At 34.2% G+C, this 25,939-nt stretch overlaps 2 protein-coding genes and 1 pseudogene across 5 annotated transcripts; 1 reads left to right on the plus strand and 2 right to left on the minus strand.

Moving 5' to 3' along the window:
* Positions 1 to 10,972: 10,972 nt before the first annotated feature.
* LOC106399354 (39S ribosomal protein L41-A, mitochondrial) lies at positions 10,973 to 12,312 on the plus strand. Of its 4 annotated transcripts, none has more exons than XM_013862946.3 (4): positions 10,973 to 11,121; positions 11,225 to 11,389; positions 11,782 to 11,846; positions 12,033 to 12,312. In XM_013862946.3, the coding sequence occupies exons 2-4, from the start codon at positions 11,245 to 11,247 to the stop codon at positions 12,102 to 12,104; spliced, it is 282 nt and encodes a 93-aa protein (XP_013718400.1). In that variant the 5' UTR covers positions 10,973 to 11,121; positions 11,225 to 11,244; the 3' UTR covers positions 12,105 to 12,312. The 4 variants fall into 4 exon arrangements, with proteins under 4 accessions (XP_013718400.1, XP_013718402.1, XP_013718401.1 ...); XM_013862948.3 differs by having other exon boundaries at positions 11,022 to 11,125; XM_013862947.3 differs by having other exon boundaries at positions 11,024 to 11,148.
* Positions 12,313 to 15,016: 2,704 nt separating this feature from the next.
* On the minus strand, positions 15,017 to 24,002 carry LOC106407821 (annotated as a pseudogene).
* LOC111209453 lies at positions 22,396 to 24,792 on the minus strand. The gene is made up of 10 exons (XM_022709365.2): positions 24,616 to 24,792; positions 24,256 to 24,520; positions 24,074 to 24,173; positions 23,857 to 23,978; positions 23,690 to 23,774; positions 23,447 to 23,606; positions 23,172 to 23,368; positions 22,951 to 23,074; positions 22,659 to 22,868; positions 22,396 to 22,572 (listed from the first exon to the last, which is right to left on the minus strand). The coding sequence occupies exons 1-10, from the start codon at positions 24,790 to 24,792 to the stop codon at positions 22,396 to 22,398; spliced, it is 1,617 nt and encodes a 538-aa protein (XP_022565086.2).
* Positions 24,793 to 25,939: the final 1,147 nt, after the last annotated feature.

Raw genomic sequence — 25,939 nt, forward strand, 5'->3', positions numbered from 1 at the left:
CAAAACAACAAACCAGTAGGTCTGTAATTTAAACTTAACTAGGTGATAATTTGCGCCTTGCGCGGGATGAAATTATTAATTTTGTTATTTATAAGATAAAAATACATTGGGTCTGTTTAATTTTGATATCGATTTGGTTCTAGGTTGGATTTTTTGGATTTTTCATTGGCCACAACTTATGTGTAGAGGTTTAGGATATATGAGTCATTATCATACGTGTTTATTCAGTTTGAATTTATTTTTCAGGCAAACAAAAAGGATTGGAGCATCACAAAAGTGCAGGAGCCATCACAAATAGGATTGGAGCCATCACAATAGGGTCTGACAATCTTAACGTGTATTGCAGGATTAGGTTTATTTGGCTGCAACTCGGAAAAAACACAATACATTGCCATCACAGAAAGAAAGTAAGATTCACGTGTATTCTATTGTTTGTGATGGCGAATATATTTTAACATGTCACCTATGTTGCACCGAGACGGATACGGAGACAGATACGGGTATGAAAGCGGGGACGGGAAACGGCAAAACTAAAAATTTATGGGTACGGGTATGACATATATATATCAACAAATATATGTATATATGTATATTTATATACTGAAAAATGAAAAAAAATATAATTTTAAATCTTGTCTAGTGAAAAGTTTATAAACTAAAACATTAGAAACAAAGGCTATAAATTCAAAATCTAGTTTAGACTTCTATTTCTTATTTTTGTTTGGATGAAAAGAAAGGGAACAAGCTTAGGAAAGGAAAATATTAAAACAAACTGTTCAGAAACATTCCATAATTAAATGTTTCCGCCCCCGTGCCGTCCCCACAGTGTTCCCGTCCCGGAAACGTCTCCGGTACGGATACATCAATCACTTTGACGTCCCCGTGCTTCATAGCATGTCACTTGGTTTATATATAGTTAGGTTAACTGTGATTAAAAATGCAAGTTAACCAAAGATGGTAATATTAGCGTAGACATTTAGGTTTTCTATATATTGACATACCATTTTTCTGCTGGGCTGATTTATTAAAAATGTAATGAGTATATGCCATTACATTACTAACTATATAGTTTTAGATGTTAGTTTATATCAGGAAACTAAATAGATAGTCTTCCTGTTTCTTTTCACGCAATACATATACAACTTACTGTGGTGTATAAAAAAAATATACGTGAGAAAGTTAAGTAGACCATTTCCGCTTTTATTTGATATTCTGTTATTTATATATTCGATTGTGGCCCCTGTACGAAAATTTGGAGTTATGGTATAGTTAGATATGCGGTTAAATTACCAAAGGGATTACGTACCAATTGACATATGTAATGATTTAGTAAATAATTCCCATAAATATATGTTATTTAGTTATTAAGGGTAATTAGAAATCTATGGTAACATATAATTAATTTCAGTAAAAATATATAAAGATCCACCACTTGCTACTATTCAGAGGGACAATGAAAAGGGAAAGAAAGATACAAACATCTAAGATTTTCGGTTAATGGACTGGAAAAGTTAAGTTCAATAGATTTTCTTTGCTTGGTGAACAAATAAAACTAGGGAGTCAGTTATTTTAAAATAAGGTGCCAATAGAAGTTATAAATGTCACTGTTGAAATATGATAGTGAAAGGGGTCACATAGTAAAATATATATTTCTCGGTACCTCATATAAAAGGTTTGTATGCAGATAAGTTTATTTCGGGTTTAATAATAACAAAAATTATGTTACTTTTTCATTCTTAGTGCGTAAAATAGTGTGTTTTCCGGCTGATGAAAACCTCCATAAGTTTATCAGAATTGTTCGGTTTTGCCGGGTCATCAATAATTTGTATAAGCAAAACCATAACGGATTCAGATATAAATATAATATTGGGATCTAACTCTCGAAAGTAAGAAAAACATAGTTGAAAACTAAAAGCAATTGAAGCTTATTAAACCCTCAAGAACACAAAATTTGTTTTCAACTTAAAAACCTAAAAGTAAAAATTGACATAGAACTCCCATATTTCTAAAGTCAAAGTCTTGGTTGGACGATGTTTACTAAATAAAATAATGCCACTCATATTAATCTCACATTGATTTGAAGTAAACTATGTCAGGAATTTGAGGATCAAATAAAATATCCAAACATTCTTCAAAATTTGTGATATAGCTCAAGCAACCTATACAAATCAACAATTCAGTTCCATAACAAATCTTTAAATATTTATCTGTAAAAGAGTCTAAATTAAAAAAAAAAAAAAACTGACCTTCGCGCCACTCAATTCGCCATAGCTTCAATACACAAACAACAACCTTTGCAGTTGATGAAAACCAGTTTTCGTATAACTTCTCAGCTACAGTTCCATTGGAAACACAGCTGATTTCAACAAAACTGCATAAAATATAATGTGTTATGTTATCAAATATGAAGTGGTGTAAACTTAAAAAGAAAAAAAAAAGAATAGCACTCACTCAAAATTTATGATGGAAAATTGAATTCGACTTTGGTGTCCACCATTAATCTGGTTGGGTTGCACTTGAATTCAATCCTCGAGAGGGCCTACATGAACCAAAGCTCCGCATAGATCTAAGTGACGTACGAAAACGTGGTTAGACATTAATAGACTATCGAATTTATATGCTACTACGAATGATGGAAATAACAGAATCATAAAACTAAGAAAACTTGTCACTGAAATTTTGGCCCATACCAATACAGAACTTAGGATGCGATAAACCACGGAGGATGGTTTCGTAATTCGCACAGCAAAGAAAGTTAAACTCTGTCATAGATTGAATCTTTGTTAACACTGCGTTTTGCGTGAGGATGATATGGTATTTGTTCCTTGTTGTGCGTATCAGTCCACAAGCATGAATTAGTTAAAAATCATAGATTTCAAACCAATCACCTTCGTTTAGATTTATTCCAAACCGAAATTTAACAAAGGTATAGTTGCTTCGATGGTTGTACCCTATTGTAATAGCTGAAATGATATGTCAGAATAGTATATGAAAAAAGAAAACAGATTCACAAAAAAATATGATTCTCACTTTTTCATTTCCAATAACCAAACATGTACTGGGTCGAATTGATCCAATGGGTGCCTTCCATGTTCTAGCTATCTTCACACGAATTGCAGACTGTTTTTTTTTTCCTTGGAACCAAGGCAGACACACATGTGTAGGTCGACATCAATGAGCAAAGGTAAAAAGTTTCGGTCTTTGTTATTCTAGCAGTTTACGATTAGGTTTCGATGAAATAATGTAGTACCGAAGCTACCATATATTGACATAGTTTACTTGGGATGCAAATTTTTTGAATATTGAACATTCATGTGAAAATAGAAACACTATATATATATCAGGGGGATTTGCCAAATATGACTCAAAATTTGATTTTAAATACAAAACTATACCCAAACTTGAATCAAATGCAAAACTAACCTAAAAGTCTTGTGAAATTACATCCAGCCCCTTGTAACCAAACAAAAAAACAGAATTTCATGTTGCATAAAGTTCTTACCTTTTTCCCAAACTAAAACTCTCCAAACCCATTTTAATTTCTTTAACTTGAAAACACCAAACTTTATATGAATTCTTCATTTTTGTCTCACGTCTTTCTCACTAATCTATCTTTTTGTTGCAGGTTTTTAACCAGATGGTTCCCATCTTCCACTTGGATATGTACTTTGTGTGTTCTATAAAAGTAGATCTATATAATCTTGAACTCATTTTCTCTGTTTTTAAGCCATTTGAACAATTTTTTATATGCATGTTTTTCAGATCTGGAGCAGACTTTGGAAGATTTATGGGAAATCTTCTCGGAAGTCTTCTAAAATATAATGCGCTAGAAGAGTTCCGAGAATTCTCCTGGCGGAGTTTTCTTCCGTATCAAGTGGAGTCTAAGCTTGTGTTTGTAGAGGAATGATCTATAATAGTTTTGTTTATGGTCTGTTTTGTGATTTGCATGTGTACTCCTTTAGTTGTGATCTTTTTTTGTAAATCTGAAGAGATATTAATAAAAAAATTGGTAAATATGTTCATATTCCACAATATTATCTTGCCAAAATTACTTGACATAATTGAAGTTATTGATACAACTTCAATAGCAAAACACAATAACAGAAAAAGTTAATCAAATTTATTACAACTAAGGGAGAAGAATTCTCAAGAAAACTTAGTCAAATTCACAAAAAATAAACCATTACATAAGTTCAAAGATATAACACTTTCACTAGAAGTCTTCTGGGAAGTATTCTAGCAAAAAACATCATTGATGCATATACCAATAATGATACTTAAGTCATTGATACAACATATTAAGAATCATTTTAACCATTTTACTCACTCATAGCAAAAAAAAATCATTGATGCATATAACAATAATGATACTTAAGTCATTAATATAACATTTTAAGAAACAAGTATTTTACCCACTCATAGCAATAATCATCATTGGTTCATAATTAAGAGATGAAAACAAACAATAGTAATTAGTCAAAACATATAACAATTTTTACAAGTTTGTGTTGAAAAACTTAGTCAAATTTAGTAAAACCAAGGCAGAAAACATATTTTGAAAATATGAGTTTTACATATTTTGAAGTTACTTAATACTCTTAAAAATACAAGTTATTAAAAAACTAGCGTAGAAGACTTCCACGGAAGTCTTATCGGATCAGCAAAAATTTTAATAAACATGAATATTGGTAACCTCATAAATATCACGAATTAAGTTATAAATTTCATCCAGTAGCTAAAATATTTATTAATAGACTAGAATTAAAAAGGAAATGTTAAAAATTCTTTATAGTTTTTGAGAAAATAAAAGTTTATTAAACATTGACGCAAACGACTTCCACGGAGGTCGTCTGGCAGACTTTTAGGAAGTCGTCCATTTAGGTTAGTTTTGCAATTGATTTTTAACTTAGACGACTTACATGGAAGTCGTCCATCTTTGTTTGTTAAAAAAAAACTCGAGACGACTTACATGTAAGTCGTCTCGGGAAAACGGGTTAGTTCTGCATTTGACCGGATTGTGTCAAAAATTTGACTTTTCCTGGACGACTTACACGTAAGTCGTCCAATGGAAAATTAAAAAAATCAATATTTTGTTATACCTAGACGACTTCCATGTAAGTCGTCTCAGGTTAGTTTTGCAATTGAAAAATAAAACAAAAAAAATTATTTTTTTCTAGACGACTTATACAGAAGTCGTCCGTCCGACGACTTACATGGAAACCGTCCAAGATAAGCAAGGTTTGACCAGAATCTCAGAATATATCATGGAAGACTTCAATGTAAGTCGTCGGACGGACGACTTACGTGTAAGTCGTCTAGAAAAAAATAATTTTTTTGTTTTATTTTTCAATTGCAAAACTAATCTGAGACGACTTCCATGTAAGTCGTCTAGGTATAACAAAATATTGATTTTTTAATTTTCTACTAGACGACTTACGTGTAAGTCATCCAGGAAAAGTCAAATTTCTGACACAATCCAGTCAAATGCAAACTAACCCGTTTACCTTAGACGACTTACATGGAAGTCGTCTCGAATTCTTTTAAAAACACATTTAAAATTCAATTGCAAAAATAACCTCTGCATTGACCAGAAGACTTCTATGTAAGTCGTCTACAGCCAGACTGCTTATCTGTAAGTTGTTTGGACGAACATATCTGGTAAAAAAACTGATTTCATAGTTTAAACCAGTGAGACAACTTGTTTAGCACATATAAGTCTTCTCCAAGCACCCAGAATCTCAAACAAAAGTGACCCACCAAGAATCGTAAGTTTCAATGGCTCTATGAACCATAAAAATTTTAGAATTAAAATCTTGGTTTTTTTGGATGAATATGGAGAGAAAGTGAAAGAGATGTTGTTTTGTAGTTCATAAGAATTGAGAAAGAAAGAGTGTAAATCGATTTTTAGGTGCATTAAGAGCTTCAAATTGGTTGTTCATGGTGGTTGGTGTATTGATGGCAATGACAATATTGTGAATACTTGAGGAAGATGAGGGTGATAGAGTAAAATATGCATTTTCGAAAGAAAAAAAGAAAGAAAAAAGTGATGGCATTTTCGTGAATAATTTGAACTTTGGGGGTGAAAGAGGCAAGTCAAAGTTCCAAAAAAAAAACATGGGTTAGTTTTGTGTTTGATTTCAAGTTTTAAGTCATATTTGCAAAAACCCCTATATATTATACCTTCGGGATGAAACGAATTACAGTCGTTCTAAATATGTATATTAAAAATATTATATACTATAATCTTTGCCATAACTGTAATTTTATTGTTCCAGGTAGAGGCCTGCGTCAAGGAGATCCGTTGTCTCCTTTCATTTTTATTCTGTGCACGGAAGCGCTCGTTAGCCTTCTCAATCATGCAGAGAACCAAGGGAAGGTAACGGGGATGCGTATTACACGCGCATGTCCTTCGGTATCCCACCTTCTCTTTGCTGATGATAGCCTTTTCTTCTGTAAGGCGGAGCCCCGTGAATGTGAAGAATTAATGAAAGTAGTCAGGAAATATGGTAAAGCATCTGGCCAATGTATAAACTTTGACAAGTCTTCCTTACTCTTTGGTAAGAGGATTAATGCAGCCACCCGGCAAGAGGTTAAAGATACACTTGGAATACACAATGATGGAGGGATGGGAAAGTATTTGGGGATCCCAGAGGATATTAGTGGCTCTAAATGTAAACTTTTTGCATTTCTAAAGGATAATCTGATGCACAGAGTCAATGGATGGACTGGTCGATGGCTCTCAAAAGGAGGAAAAGAAGTAATGATCAAATCCATTTTACTAGCTCTTCCGACATACGTTATGTCGACGTTTCTGCTCCCATTGGAGATCTTTGAAAACCTCGATAGTGCCATTGCACAATTTTGGTGGAGCTCGAATCCTCCAAAAAGAGGGATACACTGGGCGAAATGGGACAAGGTTTGTCTACCCAAAGAAGAGGGCGGTATTGGCTTCCGGCTAATTCATGAGTTCAATTTAGCATTACTGGCAAAGCAATTATGGAGACTGGTCCAATACCCTGATTCACTGGTTGCCCGAGTATTAAGGGGGCGATATTATAGGATGACCTCGCCATTGAGGGCAACCTCTACTAGCAGCCCATCATATGTGTGGACAAGCATCTCCGCAGCAAGGAAGCTTTTACTGCTAGGAATCAGACAGAAGATTCACTCTGGTTACGACGTCTGGGTGTGGGAGGATCCGTGGATTCCAACGACACCTGCTAGACCGGCTAGACCTATAGCCCCTGTGATGAACCTAAACATGAGAGTCAGTGACATCATTAATCAGAAATGAAAGGAGTGGGATGTAGGATTACTAGATGATTATGTCCATCCTGATGATATACCTCTTATCCGCAGTATGGCTATAAGCTCTACTCACCGTCGAGATACTTTTTGTTGGAGCTACACGAGAAATGGCCAATACACAGTCAAGTCTGGATACTGGGTTGCTCAGAACCTATTGAAGCAAGAGGAGGAAAAGGAAATATTACAGCCAAGTATCACTAAACTTCAAGCCTTTGCTTGGAAGTTGAAAGCGCCAAGGAAGATGTGCCATCTTATATGGGAATTGATCACGGGCCAGGTAGCAGTAACGAGGAATCTAGTAAGGCGTAATATGAGGTGCGATAATTATTGTCCAAGGTGTGGGGAAATAGAAGAATCTGTAACTCATGCAATATTTGAATGCCCTCCAGCCTTGCAAGTATGGTCTTTATCGGTAACTCCTACAAGTCCAGGTTTATTCCCAGTGGCGAGCGTCTACACAAACATGGACTATCTTTTCTGGAGAAAAAATAATATCATTGTACCAGACCAAGACAGGGATCCTTATCCCTAGATAATATGGTATATTTGGAAGGCTCGCAATGATAAGCTTTTCAGGGGTATAGATAGAGACCCTTTGGAACTCGTTCGATACGCAGAGAGTGAATGCCAAGCCTGGTTTAACGCAAATGAGATGATACCGCCACAAGTCCGGGACAGCAATAATGATGTAAACCAAGTCTTAAGCTTGGGTAATATCTGCTTGCTAGATGGATCTTGGACAGCTTCTGATCGCTTTAGTGGATGTGGATGGGTCTGCATGGATAGTAGGGAGGACATACAACTTATGGGAACACGAAACTTTACTTGATGTGAATCAGCGTTGCATTTGGAGGTAGAAGCGCTGCGATGGGCGATGGAGAACATGCTTCAACACTCGCTGTGCCAGAGCTTTGGAACGGACTGCAAAGAGCTGATCGCAATGATAAATGAACCCCAGAAGTGGCCAAGATTTGCGACAGAGCTGGAGAAGATAGAGACGCTGCAGATTTGTTTTCCGGATTTCAAAATCACCCATGTACCACGTCTGTGCAATCAGTTTCCTGAATTTTTAGCTAAGACTGCTAGGAGCTTTCATAGGGAGCTACTTTTCATTGGTTGTTCTATTCCGGTCTGGTTACCCAGACCACCTCAAGCTTGAGTAATAGAATGGCCGTTTGACGTAAAAAAAAAAAACTGTAATTTTATTGAACTTATAATAAACTGTGAGAGAAAGGAGATAAATAAATTTTAGTGTAACGAAAAGTGTTATTGACAATACATGAAAGTTATATTAAAAATTTCGTTGCATTCATACATTTGCATTAAATTTTGTATGAATAATATATAGCAGTTAGTCTCAAAAAAGATATTAAATGTCAGTTAATTATGTTTTTCTCTAGTAAGGGAGCCAGGAAATGGAAAGTCGTACAACGATAGTCTCTCTTTCGCAAAATAATGTTAGTACCAAACCATCAAAAAATCTGAATGATGCAATAAATATGCAATGCTGAAAGAATATACTTCTTAAATTATAACGAATCAAGATCCGAGTATAAAAAAATGTAGACTTAGTAGACATTGTTTGAACTGAAAAAGAAATTTTGGTGCGATTAGTAAGACTTGGTAGAAAGGACAGTTGTTCTTGAGCTTCTACAATATTTTGTTTGCTACCAAATTGTGGGATTTGATATGTTCTGAGACGTCCTGCAAAATATACAACAAAGAGATTAGTAAAGTAAACCCTTTGCGAATAGTCCGACTAATACATTAATAGTTTTGTCAAATTATATAACCGAGTACAATATTCTTAAGTATATTTATGCTTATACACTTACAGTTATGAGATGATCATAGCTTCATTGCACCATCTCCTTCTCGAAACACACGGAATAAGCTCCACTGTTAAAAAAAAATGAAGAAGGTTCAACACAGTAGACAACTAAAGTGTGGTTTACAGCCGTCTTGTAAAGACTGCCCATGTGATTTCTGAAACATCAATCAAACGTCTACTTACTTATCATTCCTTATCTTCAAATAAGTTCTTGAAAGCTTCTTTGTAAACCACATTCATCGTTGAACTCTGTGGTTTGCCATCCTTGTCAGTAATAAAGATCTTTAATCTCTCCCTTGATTTAACTTGAGAAACAGCCACGTACAATTGTCCATGCGAAAAAACAGGTCTAGGTAGATACAAACCCACCTTTGCTAGTGTTTGACCTTTTCATTGTTCAAAAATGACTTGCCATAATTGCTTGGGGTAGCACTACCGTTACCGTCCTTGTCAGTAATAAGGATCTTTAACCCCTCCCTTAATTTAACTCGAGAAACAGCCACGTACAATTGTCCATGTGAGAAAACAGGTCTAGGTAGATACAAACCCACCTTTGCTAGTGTTTGACCTTTTCATTGCTGAAAGATGACTTGCCATAATTACTTGGGGTAGCACTACCGTTTCCGTCCTCACCCATCTTCTCTTTCTTAGTTGCATCAGTGTTTGCACTCACAGAAGAATCATATTCTTCTTTGGAGGAAGCTTTTCCATCATCCAAGTTAGGTGTGCTGTCTTTTATAGATGAGACCAACTTCCTCCTTTTAGCAATCTAAAGAGGAACAAGAGAGATGAAAGGAAAAAAAATATTAAAACAGGAATGGCAAAAAACAATTGAATATAAATAATCAGTAAATAGAGTTGAGCATCGAGTTCACTTAGATCCTTGCACAGTCACCATATTTTCATTTTCCTCTACTCTAAAAGATCTCTACGAAGCTATGTTATCTAAGAGAAGGACAGTTGTGTTCGGCTACGAAGCTATGTTATCAAAATTTTGAAGCTCAAAAACTTACGTGAAACATGACAGTATCAACGATGTAAAACATTTGTCGTAGTTTTTAATTAAAATAGGAAACAAAATTTTGAGGTGCTTTATTAAAACGACACGTAAACGTAAATTTTTCCAAATGAATGTAAGAACGCCACGTAGGAAAGATAGTGTGAATGCATTAAAGTCAATGCATGTTTTTAATATACAGTAGAACCTCTATAAATTAATAATGTTGGGATTTTGAAATTTTATTAATTTATAGAGATATTAATTTACAAAAGTTTTCTTATTTAGATTTTTTATTTTAAGATATATTTATTTTAAAATAAGATATATATTTTATTTTATTGTATAGACGTTAATTGTTATCTTTTAAAATTTGACATTTATATTAATTTTATATATATGATTTGGTGTATATTATATATATTGCATAGAACATAAATGTGGTTTTAGATATAATATTACTAAATCTCATCAAAATTATATTAAGTGTTAAAAAAATATAAAGAATTTTTTATTGTGAATATAAAATAAACAATATAATAATAGGTTCTTACTTATATAAAATATGTGTACATATAAATTATCAATTTATGATTTTAATGGGACCATATATTTACATAGAATTTTTTAAAAAATTATTATCTTATTATTTTATCGATTTGTGTCAAATTTTGAACCGATCCAAGTTGAAACCGACGAAATTTATTAATTTATAGAGATTATTAATTTATCGAGTATTAATTTATAGTTGTTCTGTTACGGGATGATATTTCTAGTAATAAACATGGTAGACAAAAGTTACATATATGACGTTACCATTAGGAAAAAACTAACGCACACATTCAGTTGATGGGCTTAATTCAAGTTTGGGCCTATTCTAAATATATTCCCCACCCATCCATGCCATATCGGAAAAACCCTAAACCCATTCACACACTCTCTCTCCACAGTCCACACTGATCTTCTCCAAAATCTCCGACGGGGCGTCTGTATCACTTTCTCTCCTATATCAGTTGATGATCAACTTTGATTTGTTTGACATTGATGATCTTTGATATTCATCGATTTTTATAACTTTTTCGCTCCAGATTGATATTGATTAGCGGGGATGACGCTAGGGTTGTTATCGGCGATTGGAAGATCTTTCCGACGGAAGAGAGCGTCGTCACTTGATATTCTCTCCCCAAAACGAGCTCCAAGAGACTTCTACAAGGGCAAAAACTGCAAATCTACTGGTTTCCACACCAAAAAAGGTTTCATTTGCTTTGCTATCTTGTCGATAACCTGGCTACATTTTCTGAATTGCATCTCTATTTCTAAAGATTGACCTGAAACTTAAACAGTTGACAATCATAACTTGTTCAGTATCTTATGATTGAAAGTTGTTTGAATTTATATATCATTACCTAAGTTAATTCAGATTCTTTTGTCAAAAAATGACAATAGTAGATGAATAATAATATTACATCATTTGATGATTGGAATTTGAGAATTGATCTGTTTCGGTGAGCTATTGTTTAGTAGCGCTTATGACTGATTAATGTTTTAGCAAATTCATCATCGTAGAATTATAATATAAACGATTTTCATTTGTTTTCAGGCTTTACTTTTACTTTTGTCTAAGTTTTGTGACATTGTTTTGCAGGAGGATATGTTGTGCAGCCAGATAAATTGCCAAACTACGTGATCCCTGATCTGACCGGCTTTAAGGTTTTTATTTCACCCTATGTTTCCTTTTTCTTTGATTCATCAAATATCGAATAGCTCAGTATTCTTATTCAACACGAGAATCGAACATTAGTGAATCCCTTTTACAAGTCTTAGGTTTGTGATCCTATGCTTACTTTATGCTGTAAGTTGGTCATGTATGCTGATGGAACAATTTTTATTTTACAGCTGAAACCATATGTATCTCAGTGTCCTGTCGAGGTCAACAAAACAACTGGGTCAACTGAAGCTTCCAAGTGAAGAAGTCGAAAGAAATATGTTCCGAGTCTTCATGAGCTTAAGCAATGTGTTCTGAGAAATTCGTATTCTGTCTTTAATCCTTTTTGTTTTTTCAATGACTTCATGCAAGTTATCACAACTTTTAGGTTATGATACATATAAGGATTGCTTTAGAGCCGTCGATCCAAATCAATTTCTAATAATAAGGTTGAACGAGTGTTTTCCAAGATCGACGGATGTATTAAAAAAAAAACAGCCCAGTGTGCATTATTGTCGGTCAGTGTCAAAAGATATAACTTGTTGTAAAGTTTGCGGTCAAAAACATTGGTACTTGTCTTAGTGGTATATACCACCAATGATCTTTACCAAGATGTTAGTTTATTTGAGAACATTAACAAAAGTAATTCGAGAAACCAAAATATTCCTTCTCATTCATTAGAGGAAACGACAACAACTTTCTTTGATGTCTAATCTAAGAGAGTTCAATTACACTCAGACACACTTTTTGATTTTCTATTACATCTATAGATATTTCTTACATGTGACACACTTTGTTATGGGTCAGTAACAGATTGTGGACAATTTTGCCCTTAATGAAAATGACACTTGTGGATAGGTGATCTGTGGACGAGTGATGCGTGGTTGGGTGATGTGTGGATGAGTGATGTTAATGTGTTTATAGTAGATAACGTGGACAAACTCTCTGTTTTGATTCCATAAAACTATACAACAATACGTGGACATGAACTCATGTTACTAAAATTATACCATAAAACGTGGACAAGGACTCTGTTATCTCCAATACAAACACTTGGTTTCTTCAGTTCAATTGATAAATTATCTGCAATTAAACTTCAATCAAAATGAGAAATAGATGATATTGTGAGTATGAGCGGAGAGAAAAGTCGAAGAAGCGTTTACCTTTCGTCGGAGAGTTTTTTCTGACTTTGTAATATACAATAACGCATTTCTCACTTGACACACATACTCTTCTTATTCAATAACCAAAATACCCTTTAAAGAGACAGCTCACTCTCGTTACCTCTCTCCAGATTTCTTTTTTTTTTGTTTTCTTTTTTTTTGTCTCAATCATATCACTATATTCGGTGTCTTCCTCACCGAATTGACAACTCCGTCACCGGAGAGAATCATAACTTTCTTATTAATGTGGTTGTAGAGTGAAGCATTACACGGACTGTCTCTGAACAAATATGGATACCCATCAATTCAAACACATTGTAAGCTCTTCTTAATTTCTTGAGATTTCAGAATTGGAAAGACCGTTATCACTTTCATTCGATTGGGTTGGATTATTCTAGGTTTTGTGTTAACGGCTCTCTCATCTGTGTAAGCATTGTTTATTGTCTTGTGTATTGTTGTCTTTTGTGGCCATTAATTTTTTTTTTTTTTTTTGCTAACATGTGGACATTAACTTTAATAGTCAAACTAGATTTTGATCCGCGCTTTCAAAGCGCGGGATTGTCCATTTAAAAAAAATTACATATATACATTTTATAAATTATTTTATAATGTGTTTTTTATATGCGTTGTTGGTGAAACTAAAATAATGCTATTACATCAAAATTAATAAGTCTTCTATAATTAATTTTATAATTAATTACACAAATTTTAATTTTATGAATTTTTAAAATTAGTGGATATTTATTACATTCTAATTTTAAATATATACTTTCTTGAATTAATGAAATAATTATTGAACTAACGAAATAATATAGATAAAATTAATTTTTAATTAAGTTTAGTTTGTTATTATTCTAACCATTTAAACGAATTGGGCCTCTTAAATTTTTAATTAAGTTCATTTTAAACGAATTGGGCCTTTTAAATCTAACCATTGACTATTCGGCCACTTATCAAAAGTAACGTTTATTAATTTCCAAGTTCAAAAAAAAAATAGAAAAGGAAAGGGGAAAAAAAAGGAGAGATCTAGAAACGGTCGTCTCTTCTTGGCCGACGAACAATCGATGAGATGAAGATTGAAATCGATGGTGCTATTCAAAGTTATACAACATATATTTGAGAAAGACAACTTCAGAAATAAGAAATCGAATGGTATTGATTAGTAATTAGTTTGTTTTGATTTCTCTTACGAAGAGTTGAAGTTTTGTTTTTTTTTTTGTCACAGATCCTTATGTAAAAGGCTTAGTTTTCACAGATGAAAAGTTTCTTAGATCTGAAATTATGTCACAGAAAAATATCAACCGTATCAAATGTTGGGGACTTTAACACATCTGAAGAATCGAACAAAGGTAACCATTATCAAAGCTTTTCATATAATATTTGATAAACTCTCTGATTTCACAGAAGCTTTTGACTAAATTTTAGAAAGTCATTTAGGATAATATATGGTTACCATCGCCATGTTTTGTTGTTGTTTTTTGCAGTTAAATCAGACATGTAATCTAAGTTCAGATGTAATGGTGGTGCTGCTCCGTGGTGATACAAATAGCTGAAGAAATAAGTTTATAAAAAGTGTAGCATTACACTTGCGTCTTACAAAGAAAGGTTAATAATGCTAAGAAGATAAAAAAGCCTGATAATTCTTATAAACCCCTTATCTAAAATTTCTTAATAGTATAAGATTGCTTTGTATTAGACAATAAGTAACTCAATATTAAGTGATTTGCTTTAGTTGCAGTTTCTAGGTGGTTGAATGAGTAAGGAATTTTGATAGTGTGATTCGGCTTGCAGATAGGAAGGGATTGAACATGAACTAATACTACCACCCAAAAAGATAAGTATCTTTTTATACTATACCAGAATTTAAATATATAGTAACTTACTGTTATACTGTGTTCTTTTGGCAGGACAATATGCGTAGTACATGGTACATCCAAATGGAAATTAAGAAGCAAATTGATGACAGCGACTATTAACACAACTTTCTTCAGTGCATTTAATCAGTAAGTTAATATTCCTCATTTATAATGTTCTAGAATTTAGGATTGGATGTGATTATCGGTAGTTAGGATGGGAACCGGAGTTTGATTGATTTGTTTGTTATTATGTGAAATAGTGGAAAATATATTGATTACCGTATTCCTTAAGAACTTTTAGTAAAGTTCAAATTCTCTTGTAGATGTTGTCTTATACAACACATATAGCTTGAAACATTCTTTGTTTGTTCCTGGGGATTTCTAGAACCTCATCAAGAATCATCTTTCCTCATCACAAAGCAAAAATATTTTAATCTCTTCATGTATCGAACTTTTCCAAAAGTTTCAATAATATTATAAGAGAGACTTATTAATATAAAACAGTAGCTAAACATAGAACCATAAACCGTATATAAATCCACGTTCCAACAAAGTTATAAAAAACAAAACAAATTGTCTGAAATCATAAATTGTCAAAAATCTCTCTAAAGACCACATTTTTTGTTTGACGTTGAGGTTTGCCTTCGCTGTCAACAATCAATATCTTCAAGCCTTTCTTAGAAGTGACTCTGGAAACAGCCACATATAGTTGTCCATGAGAGAAAACAGGCCTTGGTAGATAAATACCAACTTCAGACAAAGTTTGGCCTTGACTTTTGTTGATGGTAATAGCAAATGCCACACCAATAGGCAGTTGTCTCCTCCTCATCTTGAATGGCATCTTTTTATCTGAAGGAGTTATTGAAAGCCTAGGAATTAACACAGTTCGACCAACCTTTTCCCCTGTAATAACTTTGGCCTTTATCATGAAGTCATACATTTCTGTAATCTGAAGTCGCGTTCCATTCATCAATCCCCCAGTAGGATCTATGTTTCTTAGCAACATCACTGGACAACCAACTTTCAGTCGCAGACTATGATTTGGCAATCCTGATGCTTTAATTCTGTTTAAGAAATCTGGAGTGAGAGCTTGGTCATTAACAGAAAACTTATCAGAAGCGTCGATAGAATCAGAGCTTAAGTATATTCTTTCCTCTCCTGCATTAAAACAGTAAAGTGTTACTCTAGTGACCAAAAACCAAACATCTAACAAAATAATTCATGTAAAGTTTAAGGAATCGTAACTAACCATCAAGCTTATCCAGCATATGTTGATTAATCATGTTCACATCCTCGTTAGTAGGACAAAGTATAGCTCTCTCTTGAAAAAACTTTGGGTCCTTCTGCTGTAAAGAAGTAGCATCTCCATACACTGCTGCGCTTATAGCTTCTACTGGATCATCAGCATCAAGAATTAAGAACTCTTCTGGAATGTCGATAAGAGCTTCCCCATCATTTCCATCACCAATCTTTCCATCTCCAATGTCTAATATCCATTGTGAAAAATCTTGCAATTCTTTTGCCTCTTCGGTAGATAGATTATTTGACAGCAGCCGCATATTCTTGGTTAATTGCAAAACTTTTACCTGCTTCCAAAGATAAGATGAATTAAGAGCAGCCATAACAATCTCAGCCCTTCCAGCTCCATGAATGACAGGCAATACTTGTCTAAAGTCTCCACCAAATACGACAACTTTGCCACCAAAAGGTCTCTTATCATTGTCTCCAACAATGTCCAACATACTCCTATCCAATGATTCAAAACAGTGTTTACTCATCATTGGAGCTTCATCCCAAATTATAAGGGACGCTGCTTTCACCAGCTCTGCTTTATCAGTTCCTTTTGTAAGTGTGCAAGTGGAGAATTCATCTGGATTTATAGGAATTCCAAATCGAGAATGTGCAGTCCTTCCTCCCTGTAGCAATAGGGAAGCTATACCACTTGAGGCAACATTCAGACATACTTCGCCCCTGACACGTACTGCTGCAGAAAGCAATCTCCATAAGAAAGTTTTGCCTGTACCACCAAATCCATAGACAAAAAAGACGCCTCCTTTTTTCGTTATAACAGCATCAGTAATTTCATCAAAAATCTTCTTTTGCTCATCCGTAAGTTTTGGAGTGTCACGCTGAAGATCAGCTTCTAATTCCTGCCGGTCGTAACTGAGCTCATCCATGATCAAAACGTTATTATTAACTATATCTGGTAGTGGTTTAGGCATATTTTTGAACTTCTCCAAAGAAGTTCCATTACTCTTTAGAAGCTTCTCAATCTCTGTAAGCGCATATTGTTTTTTTTCCGCATCACTCAAGCAAAGATCTTCATAAAACCAAAAAAAAATCAGCTACTAACAATTCATACTATATTCCCTAAATATCTTGAGAGAAAATATAAAATATTAAGCAAATTGAGGAACCAGTATTGTACCTGGTCTATGTAATAGCTTCCTTCTCGTATGCTCAATGTCTTCAGAAAGGAACTCCCAAGTCTGTTCCCAAACGACTTCTGGTTTTGACAAAGTATTAGACATGAGCATGATAACAAAAGCTTGACGTATATAACATGCAGAACCAGTGAAACTTGCTCTCACGAGATCGTGTATATATTCCTGATCATCTTCTAACAGTCCCCTTGCAAAACATGTCTCCTTGTATGAAGGATGAAGAACCTCTTGAAACGTTTTAATGTCTTCAAAACACGTTGGACCTCTCACAATGTTAAGCAATACACGCATGTAGAACGCTTCTTCAATGTCACGTGGGGCATAGTTGATTCTCCCAATACTGAATCCTTTCTTCCTATCATGAAACTTTTTTTCTTTCTTATTCCAACAAAACCTTGTTGGAATTTCAGCTAAAGTCAGAGCCCGAGCTACTGCACTGACCTTGTTCAATTCAAACCAGCCCAAAAACATAGTGTTTTCAATAAGCTTCCTGCTGGTAACTTTTTCATATGTGTCATCATCTTTGAAGATAATGATTTGTTTTCCTGGTAGATGAAACTGCAATCTCTCAACGGGTGTTGATCTATAGTGAATAGGAAACGTAAAAATCCTCCAACCACCTTCACAGGCTGAGACATATCTGAAAAAATGGCAGATAACACAGAGATAAGGATCAATATCAACACCAGTTTCATTCAAAGGAAATGACGCATTAGTTTTTCAAAATCGACAATAGACCTTATTTCTGTAGAAAAAAATACCTGCAGTTGAAGAAGTCCTTGATTTCATTTTTTTTTCTTTTCGTTCAACTCTCCATTTCTTGAAGTGTTCTGGTCTGGTGCTTCTTTATCAGGGGGCTCAACAACAATAGTGGCACGATCCTGGCCTTTGTTAATATACTTGAATAAGTATTTTATAGAACCTGATTGATTGCACCATTCCACATTGATGTGAGCTCGAAAACGAAGAGACAATTCCTTGTTGTATGGTATCACATATCTGTTGTCACACTTGAAGCCGTTTTTCTCAACAAATCTATTTGTCTGTTCTCGTCTTCTATAAACAGGAAACCCTTCTTTGTTGACAGTAGTTACATCTGCATAAGCCTTAGGATACAGTTTAGAACACAAACCATTTTCCATGCATGGTGATTTCATGTTTACAGCTCCACAAGGACCATGAATCATCATATCTTTGATAATATCATAAAGCTCTGGCTCTTTGTCTTTATCTGGAATTTCAGCAGAGATAACCTTGTCAATGTCATCAGTGGTTGGAAATTTGGAATTAGGATGCATGAATAAGAGAATATGAGCATGAGGTAGGCCACGTTTCTGCCACTCCACAGTGTACATTGCTGAAATTGAGAAATGGAAGAGATAAATTAGTTACAGTTTAAGAAAACGTTAATAGATAAAAGAACAACTAAACACATAATAACTCACAAGAGACGGTCTTCCCTAGAAGCTCTTTGTCTGTTAAATCAATCATCAGAGAATCAAGCTTGATTTTGAAAATCCTTCCAATAATATCGGGTCTATCATCAGCAGTGAGGCAGCGTTGTTGTAGATATCTGGTGATTTCTGGCCATTTCGGATTGCAGGTGAATGTTATAAACAAATCAGGAAACCCAAAATATTTGCATATAGCCATTGCATCAAGATAGTTGTTCTTCATGTATCTTGGTCCTCCTGTGAATGAGGCTGGTAGCAAAAATCGACTTCCTTGGTCATGCATATCTTCTTTTCCTGCGTTTCGTGATTGTTGTATAGAGTCATAGCTATCCGATCTAAGGCTTTTTTGGTTCATCCGTAGATAACACAGCCTGTTAGACTCTATGGAAGTATAAGAATCGACCAAAAATTGCTGAAACAATCGCTTTGAATGCAGTAGTGTATGACACTCATTCTCTCTTTCCTGTAGACGGAATGCATACCACTGCCTCATACTAATAGTCTGCCTCTTTAGTTTAGCTGTAGCCTCTGTCTCTTTTTTTTTAATCCCAAGTCTGAACCCATCTTCACCATAAGTAAATATCAGAGGATATTGAAGTGCCAAGTAAGAAGGGTGAATCTCACTTATCCGCTTTAGCCAGCCAGTTTGTTTCTCTTGCAAAACAATATCTCTTTTATCCATGTCCAAATTGAAATCTCCTGGAATTAATGCAGCAACCTCAGATGCTGTAGGAGTGTCATACGTCCTTCCATCTTTTGCACGACTGCTAATAATGCGCATATGGAATGTTTCTTGGGGATTAGTCTCAAATCTATCCTTTGCTGATCTAAACTGATGGACATATGGATTGACCTCGTTAAGCATTGTCATTAAAGACTGGATAACTTGATTCCGAATCGACTCCTTTTTAGCTTTTTCTGCGGATTTTTTGTACTTTCTGCAAAAACAAAAGCACAGTTCTTAATATACACACAATCATATGAATTCCAAATATATATAAATTAGGGGAAACCAGAATACCCAATTATAGAAGCACGGTTGGTAACTTCATTTTCTGTGTCTACAATATATAGTTGCCCAAACTTAGCAGGGTCTCCTGCTGGAGGCTTCAAACTACCCATTAAATGATAGTTTTCTCCTTGAAGTACAATCATTTTTGGGCCAGAGCCTTTTGGAGCTGAGTGATCGAATTTTCCCCCAAGGGATGTAAATGAGAAAACCATATTTATAGCTCGGATATTGTCACGAAAATATCTACTCTGTTCATCACTGCCATGGAGTAATTGTTTCAATATAGCTGGTGAATCCTTTAACAACGGAAGCTGGACTTGTCCTTGACCACAACAAAGAGCAAATTTAGGTTTGCGTGTATGTTTTTTGTTGTTGATCCTTTCACCATACCACATTATAGCCCCACAATGTTCACATTTGTAAGTTGGATCACCGTCATCAATGTAACCTGTATTTAAAAGAATAAAATCACGAGCTGAATGTAACGAAAAGGTAAATGAATAATTTGACTGTCTTGATAAAAATAACTGATTACCACGAGATTTTCTAGAAGAAGTAGGTTTCATCATCTGGGCAGACGAAGAAGTTCTCTTCACCATCTTGGCACAGGAAGAAGTACGCTGTGTATTAATTTCTTGATTCCCTTCTTTTGATAAGACATCAGGTGATCTTTGATTGGCATTTGAATCTTTAGATATAGGGTTGCAGTTTATGGTTTCATTGTCACTTGTGTCACTTTCTTCGCTACTGCAATCATAAACTTGTTCTTTGTATAATTCAGATTCTTCTGTAGACAAAAAAAGTTGTTTTAATATAATTGGTTTATATCCACATTTTTATAAATATATAATCAGTGGAACTTAGGGGTACCATTAAAACGTTTATACCTTCATAGTCACATTGGAATGCTTGGTCCTCATCATCCTCACATGACGAATAATCATCTACACAACCATCAAATTGTTGTTCCAATGTTTTTCTACACTTCTTGGTTCTAGTATTACTCTTTAACTTGTTATCTTCAGCAACAACCTTATCTTTCCCTTTATGTGATTGAGCCAACAGACGTTAGGAAAAAAGAACAAACTCTGAGAAATCAAATCAAAATCAAAATTTCAGATTTACACTATATACCCTTAGTAGATATCTTGGAGATACATGAACCACTTGTAGAAGGTGTGCCAAGCATTGAAGGCAAGGTGTTGGTAATATCAGCTAGAACACCTGGTTTGGAACATTTTTTCTTACTGGAATAAGAAGATGGTGTATGTTCAGTGACATCTATGCTTGTAGATCTCTTTCTCTTAACAGTTTCTTTATTGTTGTTAGATCCTCCAACGATGTTGCTGACAGTAGTTTGATTGCTTGATTGTGCTGTTTTCATAAACATAACATTGAGTCATTCAAAACTATTACAAACAACTAAGAAAATGTTCTGGAGTTAAGTACACTTACACATAAACTTATATGAATTGCTCTTTAATCTTTTTGCTAAAGCTTTCTGATCCTTTACATTTCCACTATCTGAAAAAAAAAACATAATTTTGCAGTAGTGAGGTTAAGCTTCAAAATTTATCTAAAACATTTGATGTTTTGTGGAAGGTCTAAACCATTAGTAGGGTTTGTCCCAATAGAAACTGTCGAGAATCGCAAATTAGTAGGAATATTGGAGATATCATTTAGAACCCTCGTAAAAGCTTTCCTAAGAGGCACAGAAGTTGAAATGTTGTTCGAAGCTTCACCACACGGCTGTGTATTCTCGGATTCATTGTTGTCTGCTCTTCTCTTTCTTTTTCTCTGTTGGGATGATATCAAATCATGTGATCCTGGAGGGACCTCTTCGTTTTTCTGTGTCATTGAAATTCTAAACGTAATTAGCAATCGCGTTCATCAGTTTTTTGTGTAGGTTTTTAAATCTAGATTTTGCCAGAAAATATAGGAACAAAAACGACAACTAAATATATTGGTATCTAATCAAATTGTTGAGTAGTCTTAAAGTATATGGTCAGAATATACATTCAAACGACAACTAAATCTTGCAGTATCTAATAAAACATTTGATTAGTCTTAAAAGAATATGTTCAAAATATTACACTTGCTATAGTTACATTTGATTAGTCTTAAAAGAATAGGGTCAAAACATTTGATTGTATAATGAAGTCTTAATAAATAGAATAACATAAATTTTAAAAGCTCAAAACGACACGAGATGTCTTCTTCCAACTTTAACGTTTCTTATTTTCCTCTTCCACCTTGTTAATTTTGATTGTCATTGTGCATTGGATGTTGAATTGATGTCAGGGAGAGAAATATTCTTGTCTTCTTTTCTCTTACTGGATGGTGTGGACACTGCGTCAGTAGTAAATAATCTATACGTTAAGTAAATAGATTATTTTGTTTCCAGGACTTGCTTATAAGAAACGAACTATCAATTAAGCAGATTATTTTGTTTTGATAGGAAAAAAACAGAAATCAAAGAAAACTTAACAATGCATTAGTCTAAATAGACTTATTGAAAAAAACACAAATCAAACATAAGTTTCGAAAGAAGCAAAAACCCAACAACGTAAATAGGAAAAACAAAAACCAAAATACTGGAAAACATCAAAGCAGTCTGCTTCCAAATTAGCCAAGTTTCTTAGCAGCTTCTTCCGCCTTCTCAATTTTTACTGTCATTAAGCATGGTTTCTTTGATGTTGAACTGATGTCAGGCAGAGAAATAGAATCATCTTCTTTTCTCTTACTGGATGGTGTGGTCACGGAGTCGTTAAGTTCTTGACTATCAGTGAAATAAACTGAACCCTGTAAAAAATTACATTGATAGTCATGTTAAGACAGAAAATCTCAAAAAAAAAAACTTAATATAACCATAGATTAGACAATGGTACCTCATCACCACTTGTAATTGTCAACGGCTTTTCAGAGTGACTGGATGTGATTCCACCAGTTAAGCAAATCATTCTGTCTTTGTAGACTTTTCCAACTTTGAATATCTCAGCACCATAAGATACATTATCCTTCTCAACATAGACTCCAAATGTGAAACTTTTTCCAATCAAATCAGTAATAGCATCTGGTATTAAGCTTGGGTCTTCAAGCTGCCAAATAGATTGCATAGATTTAGTGTTCTATTGTCAGTAAGATGACGCAAATTAATTGCCATATTTGCTTAAAAAATACCTCATCCCAGCTTCCATTCAACAATTTGAGAGGAGATTCAGGAACAATCCCATTAGCCACCTTGTCCAGAATCATTATTTTTGACACACCGGTATCATCTTTGACCATCAAGTGAAGCCAAAACCTATAGATTAGACAGCCATAAGTTACAGTTTTAACTGCTAAACATCACTCTAAGTTGTTACGTATGCATGTTTTTTCTTAAATTTGCACAATCATACCTTGGTGAAACTTTGAACACAGTGTCGTTGCATGTCTCACACCACCAAATATGAGTGGTTATTTCAGTTCCTTTTACTATCTTAATGTTGGTTCCGGTTTTGATCACCCTTTTTTGGCATGCATCACAACCAAAGTAATACCAGGACCAATCCATATCAATTGCATAGACTATGCAAGTGACTAAACATTTATCAACCTAAACAAAATCAAAAAAAAAATAGTTAACCACCCACACGAGATACACAATGTAAGATAAAGGACTTAAAATGCTTACTTGAGTTGACGCTACCATTTCTTGGATGGTCTTAGTGGGGAATATCAACCACTTATCACGCTGTCCTCGCTTGCCTGGATGATTTACTTGCTTGTTGTTGTCCTCTTGACTCTCCTCATTACTTTCAAATGTAATTAGAGTTGTGTCATCCCCATTGTCGCTGATAACCATGAAAATTTTCCCAAATAATCAGTATGATAGGCAAATAACTACTGTAAAATAAGCAATGGATTATGGCCTTACATATCTTTAAATGCTTCAGCCTCTGGTATTGCCGGGTTAATGATCATTCGAGAGGCATCAAAGGAATTAGAGATTTGTAGTTCTCCTGTCATTTTAATAATCCAGCAGTGTATATGTAAGATAGTCTTATTTAGAATATATATATTTTGTTTACGCTAAATATGTACCTCTAAACTTTCCAAGTTTAGCAAACCTCAAAAGCAATGTAACCATTCCATCGTCTTGGTTGCAGGCAGAATGGAGAATATCGGTTAAGTTTCCCCAAATGCAGCATGGTATTCTTGAATCACTATGGGGTGGCGCCAGTCAAAAAGCGAGGTTAGTTGTAACAATATTCGACCAAAATAATGTCTTGAATAGTTTTTCATGTGACAGCAAACTTACTTGATGTCTCTTAGGATGAATTCCAGTTTTTTACGCTGGTTACCCCCAGAACACTGAATGGTTTCGACATCACCACAATCCAACACTTGGCCAAGCTCATCTGTTTTAAAAAACATTGCAAAAGATATTAGTAATAGCAAGCACAAAAAAATATTTTAGAAATCTATAGCTTATATATTTACCAATTAAGAGCTTGTCATCAAGTGTGCCAGATAAAATTAACTGGAAATCGACCAAATTAAGATACAACTCGTCATTCATGAAATTTGACCGAGTAACATTTGTATTTGGATTAAAAACAATCTTGTAGGCATGGTTTGTTGTGCGATAAGCTCCTCCTGCAGGCCTAACATGGAAGTTTCGGATGTAGCGCCATGCTCCAACCGGAAGAAGGCTTCCTTTACTCTCAATGTAAGTTTTTTTGCAGGTTGCATGAATTTTATGCCCCTTGTACATGTTCCAAATACATTTAGAATATTAACATCATTTAGAATAATAACATTCTAATAAAAACGTTAAGGGAATAATTTAGGATTGCTTACATTCTCATCAGCCAAAACGAATTCCATGGTTTCCCCCCCTAGTTGAATGTTTTGTTTCCAAGAATGTAGAACCTTCGCATGAACCATCTTAGCGGTGTGCACTGGCTTCAAGTTGTTGATGGGGATGGCTTGTTCATTAGAAACAATAGATGTTTTGATTTGCTTTTTAGAAGCCATTTGTTTGTTTGATGGTATGAGTTTGTTTAGGAAGAAGCGTCGTTATTTATATAAGGAAGTGGCGATGGGGAGAGTTGTTTAGGTTTTGAGGAAAACTTGGTGAATACTCTAAATATTGGCAAGATTTTCTAGTAGTATTTAATAGTAGTAAATTCAGTTACCAATTTGAAACCAAAGATATTATGTGAGTATTATATAGTAATACGATCTCTGCTTGTTTTTTTTAAACCGTGAATGTAGCTTAAGCATATATTCGTTTTCTATATTTGATGCATACTCTAGATCGTATCTCTCAAGATTTTATGGTTTTGATTTCGATATGAATAATTGTAAATATTAGGAAGGTTCAGTCCCCTAATTCGAAATCCAAAGATATTCTGTGGGTATTGCACAAGCAATATGAGTATATGTAATTCTTTAAAGCGTGATTTTAGGAAGAGGAAATCATGGAATGAGCTAAAGAATATACTTGGAATGGATTTGGCATTCTAATTTAATTTTCTGCTTTTAATTGATTATGAAAATTAGGGGATTAGTTGAAAAATAATTATATTTGTAAATAAATATTGTTATAAATTTTTTGAAACATACCATACTAAGTTGTGGTCAAATATATTTTAATTATTTTGTTTGATTAAAGTGTCGACCATTATATATTGCATTTTGGAAAGGAGACAACATATATGTAGGTTTCATGTTGTATGTAAATATAATTTAAATAAGCTTATTATTATTATGAACATTGATTCATCTTGGTTAGTGTTTTCATTTCAGGGCATAGGGTTTGCCAGTAAAAAGAAGATGATGTCGGTGGGGTTTCAATGGTATAGGGTGTTTCATCATGAAGATAGTTTTGATGGACTGAACATTCATTCATGTTTGGATTTTCTTTAAAAAAGCCTAGATTTAATCGTAAATGGGCTTAAAAACGATTTGAATATGTTTTAAAAATCGAAGGCTTGAGATTTGTTTAAAATAACTGTCGACATTTAATTTTTTAAAAGGAAAAAAGGCAATGGCAGAGACTTGTAAATAACTTGAAAAGGTAAGGGCAGAATCCTAGTAGGTATTCTGCTTTAATAGTATAGATTGTAAAATGTGAACTTTTAATACAGAAGTTGGAAGTATTGTACTACACTCTTTAGGA

This window comes from Brassica napus, chromosome C9 (assembly GCF_020379485.1).
Source record: "Brassica napus cultivar Da-Ae chromosome C9, Da-Ae, whole genome shotgun sequence".
Lineage (NCBI taxonomy): Eukaryota > Viridiplantae > Streptophyta > Magnoliopsida > Brassicales > Brassicaceae > Brassica > Brassica napus.

Coding starts and splice junctions, on each gene's coding strand:
- LOC106399354 (XM_013862946.3), top strand. CDS start 11,245: ATGACGCTAGGGTTGTTATCGGCGATTGGAAGATCTTTCCGACGGAAG. Junction 11,390..11,781: donor TGGTTTCCACACCAAAAAAG/GTTTCATTTGCT, acceptor ATTGTTTTGCAG/GAGGATATGTTGTGCAGCCA. Junction 11,847..12,032: donor CTGATCTGACCGGCTTTAAG/GTTTTTATTTCA, acceptor TTTATTTTACAG/CTGAAACCATATGTATCTCA.
- LOC111209453 (XM_022709365.2), bottom strand. CDS start 24,792: ATGGCTTCTAAAAAGCAAATCAAAACATCTATTGTTTCTAATGAACAA. Junction 24,174..24,255: donor TGATGACAAGCTCTTAATTG/GTAAATATATAA, acceptor TTTTTAAAACAG/ATGAGCTTGGCCAAGTGTTG. Junction 23,369..23,446: donor AAATGGTAGCGTCAACTCAA/GTAAGCATTTTA, acceptor GATTTTGTTTAG/GTTGATAAATGTTTAGTCAC.